This window comes from Acyrthosiphon pisum, chromosome A1 (assembly GCF_005508785.2).
Source record: "Acyrthosiphon pisum isolate AL4f chromosome A1, pea_aphid_22Mar2018_4r6ur, whole genome shotgun sequence".
In the NCBI taxonomy this organism is placed as follows: Eukaryota; Metazoa; Arthropoda; class Insecta; order Hemiptera; family Aphididae; genus Acyrthosiphon; species Acyrthosiphon pisum.
This window is the reverse complement of record NC_042494.1, coordinates 151,901,335-151,916,838: the sequence shown is the minus strand read 5'-3', so window position 1 is coordinate 151,916,838 and position 15,504 is coordinate 151,901,335. Positions and strand designations below refer to the sequence as shown.

At 30.1% G+C, this 15,504-nt stretch overlaps 2 protein-coding genes across 2 annotated transcripts in view; one reads left to right on the top strand and one right to left on the bottom strand.

Moving 5' to 3' along the window:
- Positions 1 to 15,086, bottom strand: part of LOC100161456 (apoptosis-stimulating of p53 protein 1) — a 109,146-nt gene extending 94,060 nt beyond the window's left edge. The window contains 2 exon segments of the mRNA XM_029488591.1: positions 1,573 to 1,641; positions 14,221 to 15,086. Coding sequence (XP_029344451.1) covers positions 1,573 to 1,605 — 33 coding nt within the window. The 5' untranslated portion in view covers positions 1,606 to 1,641; positions 14,221 to 15,086.
- LOC115033886 lies at positions 9,567 to 12,542 on the top strand. The gene has a single exon (XM_029488592.1). It carries the CDS (start codon positions 9,986 to 9,988, stop codon positions 10,376 to 10,378), a length of 393 nt encoding a protein of 130 aa, XP_029344452.1. The 5' UTR covers positions 9,567 to 9,985; the 3' UTR covers positions 10,379 to 12,542.
- Positions 15,087 to 15,504: the final 418 nt, after the last annotated feature.

Below are 15,504 nucleotides of genomic sequence, written 5' to 3'. Positions count from 1 at the left end.
GGAGACAACATAACCTGGTATCACGTCCTCTTAAAATAAAATTTAAATTTAAAAAAAACATTCAACGGGTAGTGGGTACCTAATTCATTTTAAAAACAAAATTAACAAAGTGAAATATTTTGACGACATACAAATATATACAATTTAATATTTATGAAATATGATGTCGATTATATCTTATGAAAATGGAAATAAAACAATAACAACTTTGATAAATAATAGTATTTTATGTTAAGTTTTGAATTGGAAATGTGTACTCGAGTGTATACATTTTGCGGTTCACTCGTTTTCGTTCAAAATATGAAGGAATGGAAATGAACACGTCTGCAATATTATCGTAGCAAACATACCTATAACTGCACGGTTCGCTGGCCTTTGCTCTGGTTCGCTAACTTTCGGACACATGCTATGGATCGCACATTCGCAGTCGGAATATATTAATTTAACCTAAGTCTCAATACGCTATCTTTATATCATTAAGTCTCTATACGTACTATATGATATAAATATAGCTTCACGTGACCAATATATTAATATATTTTAATAAGATCTATCAAATGAAGTCTTCAATCCGTTTAACTTAATAAAGATATATAACAATATAGACTATAAATATACCACTTAAATACTTGATAAGAAAAATAAACTAAAGAAAATATTGGATAAAAAGGTTTAAATTTAGCATGAACAGGATATTTGTAAAAAAATATTGTGAGCATCTATATAACAACATGTACTATTTATGAAGAGATACTATTTACATGTATATCAGTATATATATGACATATGCGTACGCCGTACGCGGCTACTGAGACTTAGTTTTAAGAAGGATAAATATTAAAACATTTTCAGCTCCTTTTATCTACTGGATGATCTCTTGGGTGTTGGTAATTTATATTTCGACTGATTTATTATAGATAAAATAACATAAGTTACCTACTTATTTGTATTATTTATTATTATTTATGTATAATTATCTGTTCATTTATTTATTTAAATAATTCGGTTAAGTTAACAATTTAGTTAAAAAGAAAAAAACAATGAATCTATGTAGACTATAATAGCTAATAAATTGTTCAAGTACTCACGGTATATATATATAGCAACTTTCTCTAAATTATTTTTTTTTTTTGGTATTGTCATTACTTATTCACCAAATACTTTTATAAGTTTTGATTCTGTGGTATAGGTATATTAAAAATATGATTAATGGTTCAATACTGTAATGCATAGCATATGCTTTTACGTGCATACCTATCTACAATCAATTAAGTAAGTATAATAATTGTGTTCCTTTTTAATATCAAAAATATTGGCGGGAAACATAAACAGGTTTTCCACAAGTATCTATAATACTCTATAGGTTTTTATAAATAACTCTACGTGTTACTCAAACCAGTTTAGCAATCGACATTGTTATGAACGAGTTATTCATATTTCCAACAGAATGTACTTATTCGACTCAACCCTCAAAGTCGTAAAGTTAATCTAATGAAAATTCGATGGAAATATCGAATACGATCGATCAGTTAAAAACGTATATTAAACTTATGTATTATTTATATTACTTACCGGGTCGCCAAAAAAGCCTGTAGATTCCTTCATTCCATTAGGCCTCTGAGTGTCGTCTCTTCATGATTTCTGTAATAACACAAATTAAATAATTATAGGATATGAATAGATCCCTATTATTTGTACGGCTTATAAACTAAATTTACTCTATAACTTATAAGTAGGTATTCATAATTTTTATTCCCAAACAATATATTTCATTCTGATAAACTATACTAATACGCCCAAAAACTGAACAAAAGCCAAGTTGGCCAAACGCCCGTATATTTTACTATAATAACGGCTGCCTATAAAGTGGAGAAAATATGAATTCCAATGTATGTACTAAAGATATTCAACTAAATTCAACGATCAATTAACGTCGAATGCAGTACTTATAATATTGACTATTGATACAACATCCCGTGCCGCAATAAAATTAGTGCCAGTTGCCACTAAGGTGTTAATATTACAACCATCAGAATAAATATTATAATAATAAGTCAGTATACTATCTCATGAGTATCTATGGTGTTATACATTTTTATTAAAACCTATTTAATCGTTAAAAATATGATTTATGTTACTATACATTTTGAAAAAAGGTAATTGAGAGGATCTATTATCTATTATGACCAAAAAACGCTCCGAGACGTTTTACGTTTTTAAAATTTACATTACACATACATTAATTGTGATTTGTGAAAATAAATATTTTTCGTCAAAAAATATAACAAGTACCATTGTTCATGCCATGTTTTACTACAAACACCGTATTATTATTTGCTATATTAATCGTTGTTCATGACTGTGAAGAATATCCGTTAGAAATCAATTGATTTTTCACATCACGTCAATCCTTTATGCGATCAATATTTATTATTTACGTAAGAAAATAGTAACTTAATACTTAATACCTATCTCTGAATGTATTATTTAAGCTAATAATGTACCTACAGTTCATTGATAAAGTAGATACCTAATCCAATATATAACAAAAATTATTTAAAATAAATCCATTAGAATTAAAATTAAATTAATTGACATTACGTGTTTAAAAACAATTGTTCACACTTTGAGTAGCTTACTAGCTATAAGAAGGAGTGCAGTGCACGACCGGAAACTGTAACTAAACTATATAAACAAGATACAGAAAGGTGGATATTTGACTCTCATCTAATATCGGTGATCAGTCATCTAAAAGAAAGGCAACGATATTTTTTAATTCAATGATTAAAATTGTTAATAATTTACTAAAATATTTTTAATTCATCATTTAACATCTACTATAGGCCGTTCCTAATTGTTTAAATCCTTTTATTATTCTCTGAAACTTGTATGAAGGGTTCATATTATTATATTTTAAATCTAAAAAAACTAATCTTGATTTGTATTAACTTAAGCCAATACCAATATACCGTAGATCGGTGTAAAAACTTAATAGGTTCATGCGGTTTAAGATATAAAATATAAATAGCTCTAAATTAATCTAAATATTTTGAAAATTACATTAATCATAGTAAACAATAATATACGTAGAGACGCAAAGTTTTAAGTCCTTGAGAATAATATTTTTGAATTACAACAAAATAACATGTCGTTTGAGGATAATACGTTATTTTACGTGTGAATTTCTAATTTCAGCATAATTTAAGCTTCAAACGCTCATAGCAAATTAATTTAACGGTTTATTAATTCCTAAAAAAACAAAATATTAAGAGAAACGTCGTTATACATTTTCAAGCCTTTTTTTTCAATTACAAAATGCTGATAAAACTATTCAGAAAAAATGTCAATTATTTACGGTTTTTTTATTTTCGAATTACAACAATATAACAAAATGTTGTTAAAAATTAGTGTTGCAGAAATATTACTGTTATCCGTATTTTTTTTCGATTATTTTTAAAATCATTTGGTCTCTTCTAATTTTTATCCACAAATTAACAACTAGATCCAATTTTAAAATAATTATGATGTTTATAATTTACTGGCCTCAAAAATAACCAGCTGACTAGGTACATACTTTATTAAAACCACTAGGTATCTATAAAACAATTGCTTGCATCGTTGACCACGCGTCCACCCAAATTTAAACTGTAGTCGTTATCACACGTATTCCACGCTATATGAGACAAAAACGAACCCCATACTCGGCGGGGATGTATTATAAATAAATAGGTAGTAACAATTCAATGAAGAATACCTAAATATTACCTAAACGGCTATATAGGTGCAACTAAAATAATAATTATTCTATATAAACGTTGTCAATGGTTTCAGGTTTTGTGCAAAGATAATGAACCAGAGAAAATAAAGCCAACCCGCATTGACACACACGCTGCAGGGGTTAAGGATTTGCGTAAAACCCGCCGCTGTCACGTGGTCCTAGAATTTTGGGTAGGGTGTGTAAGTGCTGCAGAGGTGCACGTCAGGGTGGCGTTAATCGTTACAATATATACATACAGTCGGGCGCGCCCGTGATTTATTGCCGAACGCTATTTCCCGGACGTTTGTCGTCATTTCCATTCGACCGTGTGTGTGTGTGTGTGTGTGTGTGTGTGTGTGAATGTAATATATATATATGTAGTGATAGAGAGAGAGAGGAGAGCAAGTAAGCCGGATGTACGGTGGTGTTTCCATTAGTCCCATTGTTTACGACGTGTTATTGGATCTTAATGGTACCTATATACGTATAGTGTGCAACGAACTTGCTTTCGAAGGGTTGGCTATATAATATTATATAAAAGGACTTTTCAATGTTTATAGCACATATATTGTTTATTTTATCAACACATTACAACTAAAAAACAAAATAGAAACGCATATATATATAGAGTATGAACTGATTTTATATTTCAAGTGAAACATGGTATGTATAATGTATTAGTTGTTCTTATAGAAAGTGTTTTTCTTTTTCAAAAAATTGGTAGGTACTCAGATATTGAGATATGGTAGTAAAAATTATCTTTAAATTGTCATTGATTTAAAATAATTGCTAAGTTATGTCAAAGTAAACTAATTGCACCTACTATATAGGTACATTTAAGATAAAAAAATGATTTCATTGCAAGTAATTTGAAGAAAAGGTATATTTCTGTTTTACCAGACACCCTTTTTTTTCTTCAATTTTTATTGTTTTAACATATGTAGTTAAGCATGCTGAAAACGATGGTGAAGTCAGAATTTGGCGTTCTTTGAGATTAGATTTTAAGTTATAGCTATTTAAAGTCCGATATCCATTCAAGGTGGTTTTAAATAACAACTCTAGGTATGTTTATGATTTATTTGTCCGAGCAAGCACATCGAGCGAGTGACCACGCCGGGTATATATGAAAATACTGTACATTTCAGTTAGTATATACAACTTTAAGTCTAATCTAAGTCCGACCGCCAAATTCTGATTTCACCATCGTTTTCAGAATCACTAACTAAAAACGTTAAAATAAAAAAGGGTGTCCTGTAAAAATTAAGACTTATACGTGGGTTTAAAATATTGCCTATTAGGTATATTATAACATACGGTACAAGCTTGGCCACAGTGTTTTCCCGTTTACTCATAAGACCGAGTGGTTGCAATACAGGAAAGCCGAAAACAGTGTGCTCCTGTAAAGTCTATAATGTATTTGTTAGGCTAGGATAGATACTGTGTAATAGATATACCTATTATATATATAATATAAATGTAATATTACTATATCAATAATGTTAAGTACCTGTAGCCTCAAAACTCACGCATGTACTTAAAAACTACTTACAGATTAAATAGATTAATATTCTTCAACAAACTTATAAGCTTTTTTTATTTCATTTGTATGGCAATTTAAACTTGAGATAGGTAAGTATATGATATAGGTACACATAATCTTCAACGACCAAAATATGTTAAAGCTCTGTAAGTAGTCAGCAGGAAAAATTGTGCTGTCCTCTCAAATATTATTTGAATTATTACTGTATGTCTGTACTGTGTATACTATTATAATGATACTAAATTTATTTGTTTTTAAATTCAAATACTACGGATAATTAATTTAATAAGAGTTAAGTAAAACTTAAAATAATTCAATAACACTTAATTTTAGCTTTAAATGGATTGAAACTAAAAATAAGACATATAAAAAATTCATAATTATAGATCAAGTTAAATCAAAACGATTTTAAATTGTAAAGAATAACCCATTCACACCATTCAATATTATTAATAACGATTAACGATTATAGTAATAAATAATTATAATTATAATTATATAATAGTATTATAACTCAATAGTCAATCCTTATTCCGTCATAAGTATTAACTTATAAATTAAGAGAATTTTATTTATTTATTTTTTAATTTAAAAATATGAATGCATTTTAGTAATTTATAGTACCATACGTTATTTTTCTACATTCTTTTCAAAGTAATATATTATACCTACCTGGGTAAATTCGTCATAAGTACCTAATCAAATTTTGGGTTTGGTTAAGTATTATATAGCGCACTTATTGAATAATATACATTACTTTTAAAACCTTGTATATTATATTATGTTATGTTGGGTTTTTATATTTATATCCTTTTATAAATCATTGGATTGCTTTAATAAAAATAGAACCCAATTACATGTTATATACTGGCAAACAGCCTAACATTATTGTCAGTCTGTTCATATGCAATCATGAAATTCACTTTGGAATTCTAAGCCCCTTGTATTAACTAAAACAAATGTTTCAAAAAACCATTATTATTTACCGACAATAGATTGGTCATAGGTGTGAAAAACAGTCAACAATTTATAAATATTAAATATAATATAGTCATATAATTTCCTTCATTGAAATTAATATATTTTTTTTTAATATAGCAAAATTTGTTGAGTGGGTAATAAGTCTTTTAAAACTTCATTCAATAATTACTAGGTACCTACTACCTTTATAGGTATTTAAAATAATAAACTTGGTAAAATGCTTAACTTAATTGAGTTTAATATCTTGAATAATATTTAAACAATATTTAATAATATTAAATTATAAATATATAATAGATGTACAGCATTCGTACTAACGAATATATAGTTAATAAGAGACATTCATTGATAATTATGAGGTATAACAATTATCTAGGGAAACAGCATTCATAAAAAAAAGTAAAAATCGTGAAGTTCAACAACTATTAAAAATTTACATGAATCAATCAAACAAATCCACATCAACAACACCTGCCTACACTGTATGAGGGGGGCTAAGTAAACAAATACAATATGTATTTTATTTTTTTTATTAATCTTGATAAATGTTAAGGTCAACATAGTCAATGGGGGGAGCTATTGCCCCCTTAGCCCTCCTTGCTAGCCACTGCCTACCTACCCATAAAGCGTACTCTATTATCCTAGTCCAGGATACTATGGTAAAATCTACAACAATAATAATTTATGTTCAGTAATCTACGACAAAAGACACGCGGGCTAAGGATTGGTCTATTGGCCGACCGGTACCAAAGCTGTGCAGACAATACGACTGCCAATGGATTGCGCGCCAAGGTCGACCAGTCGAGAATGTCAATTCCACGCAGGCGAGCGGCGGTGAAGGTGACTTCTCTCTACCGCCGTCGAGTACGATTAAAAATTCACATCAAACCCCTCTTCTACGGATTTACTTCTTAACCCATCAACAACGAAAAAGTACACACACACACACACATAACATGCTATATAGTATATATAATATGTATAGTTTGGCCTCCGGGTAGACTCAAACAAACAAGCGACCATCTATATATTGGTGCCATTTGCCCCGTTCATTATAATGTATATATACTCTTTTTTTGCGAAAGTCATTGTGATTGTACTTGATGTGACACAATTATTTTGTAATTTGTTTTTTTTTATACCGCAAAGAAACCCGACACTGACACACGTCGACCCCACTCATATCATTTGCTGTTTAAGCCTACCACCTACGCTAAATGCACTATATACCTATCTATTATTCATTAATCATTACCATAATATGTCAAACACAGTTCAATACATGGCATTTAACAAATATAAATTGTTTTGCTTTTCTACTGATAAATTATAATATTCCTGTAATTGTATTAACTGCAATACTGTTCAGTATAAAATTATATACTGAATACTTGCCTTATAGGTACATAATAATATAATTTCATTCCATGTCCTATTTATCATATTATTATAAATTATAACTATTGAATAAAAAATTAATTTAAATAGTTTATTACAAAGTATAGATTTAGCTGTTATTATCTAAGAAACCAAGTTAACAAATATACAATGAAGTTATTTAACTTCTGTGGGTGTGAAAAGTGAATGTATGTTCAAGAATGGGGATTGACTGTTATCATGATTACAATACATATCCATATACGGGTAAGTAAAAACAATATTTTACCATCTCACACATCTAATCTTTTATTCAACCTTGAGTACACTTCTCTCTACTATCAAATTATTTTAATTAAAAGTATGAGTATCAATCAACACAAGCTCCAAATATATACATACGGAACAGACATATTTTTTCACAGACATTTTAGAACAAACTAAAATTCTCTAAAAAACAATTATATAAGAAATTTAACTTTAAATTAAAAATGTTCATCCAAAACAAAACGCTAAAACCGTATATAGTAACTACTCCAGTATACGGATACTACACATGGATTTACCTGCATTATTCACATAAGCTAGTTGTATTCACCAACATTGTTATTTGTTCGCAAAGTTTAAAGCGACTATTAAGCAGATGACTATACTTATGAAGTGTACTACTAACATTTTCACGGAATTGTGTCAAAAAGCTAAATAGATATTGAAACCCAAGATAATATTATACCCTCTTCATTTTCGGATAAAACCGGAAAACAATAAACGGTACATCCGAACTTGGCAAAATACCTAAAACTCTCCTAACAAGTCAAGAAAATATTAATTTTTAAATGTTTTGTTTAACGCCATGAGAGCTAAGAAGACGATTATATTCAGAATTATGTCCGGAATTATACTTATAGGTATAAAATAGTTTTTATAATTCAATATTTAAAGTCACAACGCCTTTATAAAACCGGAAATTAAAATAAATTATATGGATGTATAAAATGTATATATATTAGCTTAGTGATACAGAATTATGTCAGTTACTCCCGATACCACCAAAGCTGAGGAAGTATTATCTTATATAACAATACATATTATGGTAATACATATTTACATAATATACCTATCATACGTGGAAGTCAGAATATTATGTAGATATAACTTCATACAATAAATTATTAATTACTCCATTATGAAGCATATTTTTAATTTTACCTTTCTATAAAAGTATTCAAAGTTTTTCAATACCCACATGAATTCATAATAAAATTAAACTATGTAACATTAGGACAAGTTAATACTTGAGAAACGTGTAATAACGATTTTGTTTTTAAACGTGGATACGGTCGTTCTGCTGTATAGTATAGGTTTCAAGTGTAGGCGGGCTGCGGGGAGCTTATAATGAATGTGTTGAATTTGAATTCAATGAGAAATCATAGATAATATATATATATATATATATATATCATAAATCATAGATACAATGAAAAATGATTCTAACCAGAGACCGTATGTCAGCCTATATTTCTTAGGATATTTATATTATAATATATTTATACTACTATTAATAATTTAATTTTCTACTTGTAATACCAATGGTATATCATATTATATCTTTGTTATGACAACATTACAAACCACAGAACGGTGTAAATAGGATAGTGGTATAAGTAGCTTAAAATTGTGAATACAAATTAACTATGAATATAATATTATTCGTAACTGCAAAAAGTTTTTAATCCCTTATATGTTTTGAATTATAACAATATAACATAATAAATAATAACTAAAATCGTTCATTCAAATATCAAATTTGAATTTAAGTGTGTACTCACTTATAAAAAAAAAGTACCTATGCATTATAAATATTTTTAAAACTATGTAAATACAGCTTATGACGAATCTTGTATCAAATGTTCAAGCCATAGCTATAAAAATTAAAATTGTATGAATTTTTAACAACAACAAAATGACTTTTGTATGCAAACAAAAATTGAGATAATATGTATTTAAGTGTTTTCGATATTTTAAATGGCTTCAGAGCTTGCGCTAATGGGTAGTTCTAAATTAAAATGGGCAATTCTAAAAACAAATTTGGTCAGTACCAAAAATCGTGAATTTTCTGTACTATTCGTATATGTAATATTGTTTAATTTAATTATGTATTTTATTTAATATTTTTTGTTTGGTCTTTAATATTTGTTGTACTATATCTTCTGTAACATGCATCAAAGATATTCATAATTTAATTGGCGCAGAAGTAGATTTAAAAAAATTTTCATTGGAGTATGATGAATTGATATCAATGAAAAATATACCTATCTGAATTACGAAAAATGAAACTTATTAATCTAGTAAAAACATTATGTGGGTCAAAACATTTTCCAAATGTTTGTACAATGTTGGCGAGAGTGGCAGCTGCTAAACATCATATTGCTGATGTTGAAAGTTTGATAAGTGCCAGCAACTTATTAAAATCACCATTACGCTCAACTATGAATATTGAGACAGAAAATTTGAGCTTATATATAAATTATAATATGCTACCATTATACGGTTGGGATGATATGGACACAGTTTGTCATTGGATGTCTAAAAAGAAATATCGAGTCCTTAAAAGAAGAAAAGGAAAGGAACAATGTTATTTTGGTGGAGTTTTCTTTGAAGTATCTGATAAAAACAAAATTATCGATAGTGACGATAGTGGCGAAGACACTGAAGAAAAATAAAATTTGAATCTGTTATTATTATTAATAAATTTTAATAAATAAAGTTATGTATAAAGTGTTTACATGTGTAGTCAATATATAGTTTGGTAAACAGTGGTTGTTAAGCGAATTTAGCGAGCGACAAACTTATTTAATCTACATGTACAAAAATATTTAAATGTTGGGCAGTTCTAAAATTTTCTTAGCACAAGCTCTGAATGGCTTTATGAACAACTTACAAGGAACCTTGTATTATATTATAATATGATATAGTATTGTATTATTATATTTTAAAGCTTTTTGACTTGGAAAAAAATGTTATCAAAATAAATCTATGAAGTTAACTAAAGAAAATTTTAAATATCAATTTGTACAATAATAATTATATATATCGTGTCTAAAAAATGTATCTATCCAGTGGCAGCGCCAGGGTGGGCCGCAGCCCACCCTAAAATCTTCTCGGCCCCAGCTGGCCCACCTTGTATGATTTCAAAGTATTTTTGCTTAGAATTACATCATAATATTTTAAAATTTATAAAATTAGTTTTTGTGTGCGACATATCTGTACCAGGTTTAAACACAATTATTTTTTTATTTGATTAATTTTCTATATTAAATGTTATAAGGCATTGTAATATTGTAATTTTGAAAATGTATGTTATATTTTTCTCAAGAAGTGTTGCAAATTGGTGGATATATTATGACTTTACTCAGTAACATACCGAAGAGAAAGAGGGTTATTGAAGTTTTGAAAATTAGCGGGTATTACACTTGATAGTGACCTTTATTTTTTATTAAACTGTAATTGTAAGTTGTTATCGCTCGCCACTGGCCCTCCCTTTAAACTAGTGGCCCCAGCTTGGCCTACCCAGACAAAAAAATCTGGTGCTGCCACTGTATCTGTCATTTTTGAATTGCAACAAAATAACAAAATTGATTTTGGCTCCAAAACATGATGACAGAAACATACAATTTTTTTTTAAACACGCTCACTTTATTTTAAATAATCACTATGCCTATGAATCTAATATATAATCAAAACAACTCACATAATATTTTTTTATTCATATAAACACCACAAGTTTTTAATTATTGGTCTACCTACAGCCTACTTAAATACCTATTTGTTAAAATAACATAGTCAAAATTAACGGATAAATTGGTATTAGATTGGTATTGGTATACCTCAAATATTCCCAAATTTTATGAGTAACTATATTTGAAGAATTTATTCGTGACACAACTTCATAAAAACCAGTTTTTGATAAAAATATTTTTCATATGACACTTATGAATTGTCATAAATGAATGCACTCGGATATTGTATTGCATGGTGTTTTTTCTACCCTAGTAAACACGCAATTAACATTTTAAAAGAGTTAGAAGAAGTACGACAGGTGTGTTGCAGGAGAAAAAATATACCTAACGAATGCCATAAATCAGAATTACATAATCAAAACAAATTAACATAATGATTCCTAGGGTCTAAAGACAGACATTTTGTTCGGTTAACCTTAGGGGTTGTAACGTATTATAAAATATTCAACAAAGTTAAGATTATGTAAATATAATTAAATAAATCCATTTTATTTAGAAAAGAAAAATAGTTTCTAACAATAAAATTAAGTTGAGCTACCTATATACGTAAATGCCATATTTTATCCATTCTCTTTTGTACGATGTTTCTTCCTGAAAATGGATATCCTGGGGCATGTTTTTGTTATTTTAACTTTGTTGATCAAATAATATGATAAATACGTCGCCATTGCATTAAAAGTTAAACATTTTTAAATGTAATCAATATGAGTTGGCAATTGTAAGATAGAATACATATAGTAAAATTATATAAACCATTATATTTTATACATATAATGAATGCATCATCATAATATTTAGAAACAATCAAACTATTATAAGCAGTATAATACATTGTATTGTATTGTAAATAGCGTATAATCACATAATCACATACTTGATTTACAGTGGAATATCTTTCAGTCTTTAGCCTTTGTCAAAAAAATCTTACTACCTAATTCATTTGAAAAATCATTTTGTTGTGGAAAAAATATGGCCCAAAAGTATTAATATAAAAAGAGAATGAAAACTAAGATGTATAATTTAGTTTCTTCGAGTTTGATATAAAAGTTTAGAATACAATTTAATACATCGCTTCCCTCAGTAATAATTGATAAATAATTGTACAATTATTGAATAATGCGTACCTATATATAAAGTCTCGTTTTGAATTTAATTTAACAAAGTGACTATTATTTTTTCATAAACAAAAATCCTTAGTTCTTAGGTAAGTAATATTTTTGTTATTAAGAAATAATGAGCAAGAAATAAAAATAATAATTACATTTTCTATCTGACTTGCTCTAATGTACTTAGAATCATACATTGACAATATTACGTTTCCGGGACTTAATTGGATATTCGTATTGTTTTGTAAATCACGTAACTATCCACAATCCACATAATATAATATATGATTATTTTATAGTACCTATATTATAGTATACGAGTATTATACATGTAGCAGACTTGACAATTTTGATGGCCATTTACAATTTTCCATTGATGTTTTCGAAGTATATTATTAAAAATTGATATTATCCCGTGTATTATCCTAATTTATTATTAAATACAGAAGTGTACCATTTTTAAAACTAATTAAAAACAATACCAAAAAGGTATAGCGTATCCAGTACAACAAGTAAATATTTGTATTGAATTAAAATTTCATTTTTTTCAGATATAAAATCCAATCTAATGGTATAATCCCCCCCCCCCCCCCCCGAAATAAATTCTCATTACACCACTGAGGTATACACAGGTATATAATGCATATATAATACATTTAAGTAAATTTAAGAATTTTGTATTTGTCATTTAACGTGTATTAGCCAATAGATAAGTATACTTCACTAGGGCCAAGGAGACTTAAACAGTTAGTATTTTAGTAAAATGTCTGCCCAACTGCCAACTACTGTTTTGCGTTGGACAACTTTACTCCCTCTGTATTTATAGTAGAAATTACCAAAATTCCACAACGCATAGGGAAGAACTTTATCTGCGTTGTAGTGTTTTTATTATTTGGATACCAAATATTTTTTTTTATTTGATTATTAAAAATGATTGGTTAGTGCTATCAAAAAAATTAAAACACCACGACACAGATAAAGTTCTTCCCTAGGCGTTGTAGAATTTTGCCAATTGTAGTAATTCTACTATAAATACAAAGGGAGGAAATTTGTCCTACGCAAAAAAGTGTTTGCTGTGTTGTTCATTTGTAAGACGGAGACGACACATGCGGGTGACATCCTCTTAGTAGGAATATAACTACATATTATTATGCCCGTTAATTATTTATTTTGCCTTAAAAAATGTATTAAAAATCATATCATTTTATTTCAATTGAAAAGATATGAGAAATAATTTAATATACTATTGTTGTAACTTGTAAGGATGTAATATTGGCTAGGTTAGGTTTCCGAGAGACAACTTAAATATGTATACCCACTACCCACTTAATATTTGTACACCTCAACGTAAGTACCTACCTACCTATATTTCTCTTGATATTTCGCAGAAACATCCTATTTTTCGACGTTCATATATTATGAAGATTCAAGCATAATGTTGATATGAAATACCTATCAGAAGTCTCGAAGCTTGGGTACTTCCTACCTAAATAGCCATATAGGTACCCATTTAAACTGGTGTTTTGCTTATTATACGTGATAACTGATAACAAAACATGCGAAAACTAACAAGATAAGTAGAAAACCACAGTACAAAGCTGTTTAATATTATAGGTACTCTATATACATCTACATAATAGGTTAGGTGATAGAACCTACATATGAAATAGTCGACCAGGGCCGTCCTCCACGTGATATAGACATCGCAGCTGACTCCTGAGATGGGTTGGTAGTCGATAAGGCCTAACCACCCCGGTACCATTTTGCCAGTTCAGAAGAATGCAAACATAAAATTCGTGTACACTGACCGTTTTGCAGACCGGTACACGCAGCGTAGAATGTCTCTCTCCGTAAAAAGGAGAAACTTCTTTGCTGACGCGCGATGTCCCACTTGTCGGTTATTGACACCAGCGCGGCGCGCGTGATACTTATTATTATTATTATTATTAATATTTGATGTGCTTGGATCACTCAGGCCGCCTATCGTTCGATTGATAAACAAATAAACAAATGTAGTAATAAACAAATCAAAAAAAAAAAACGAACAACCGAAAATTTCACTGCACCAGAGTGCGGAGTGCAAGCTCGCGGCCGCAAATCGGTATAAAAAAATATAAAACCGAAACCGAAACCGAACGCGCGAGATTCTCAAAATCTCGAACGCGGCGACGGATAGAGGCACCAAAACGACGGGTATTTTTCAAAAATTTCGCACTGGCACGATGATACGGCAAACCTCGCACACACGCGTACAATAACAATAAATATAATATATATATCACATACACACACGCAGGCGCACACGATCGAGCATATACAAACACACGCGCACACGCACTCGCGAATACAAAACCTGGCAGGGTAGAGGCGCGCACGACTTAATTTTTTCTCTTTTATTTTTCGATTTTTTTTTATTCCCTTCCTCCGTCGAACAGAATGATAAAATTAAAAATAACGAGACGAACCGCACAGGTATACCTGTTCGGGGATGCCACGTTACCAAACTGAATTATTGAACGCGCGCGCGCGGCGGCTCCGAGGTTCGAACGGTGCGATGCACGCACGCAAACGCACGCAGACACAGGTAGAACGGGGGCGAGAGGACGACGCCGGAGAACCGTACCTTATTTCGGTGGAAGGAGGACAAGACCACCTCCTCCTCCGCGACAGCATCGAATACCCCCCCTCCCCCCCCGCACACCCGTCCGATGGAACGGTCGCGCCGGCGAACGCGTTCCGGTCAGAAACATCGCACGGCCCGGCAACGTCGCTCAACCGGTTCGGCCCGCGTTTTCTATAATATGACCGCGCGCGCCACTACCGCCCCCACCACAGACCACGACTAGTTGCGCGGGCCGCGGCAATCTTCTCCCGGCGCGAGAAGCGCTCACGGATTGCGCACGCCGCTCGCCGTCACTCGTCGACTTATATCTGTACCTTTAT

What these genes read in the sequence shown, in the direction of transcription:
- LOC115033886 (XM_029488592.1), top strand. Translation starts at nt 9,986, where the DNA reads ATGAAACTTATTAATCTAGTAAAAACATTATGTGGGTCAAAACATTTT.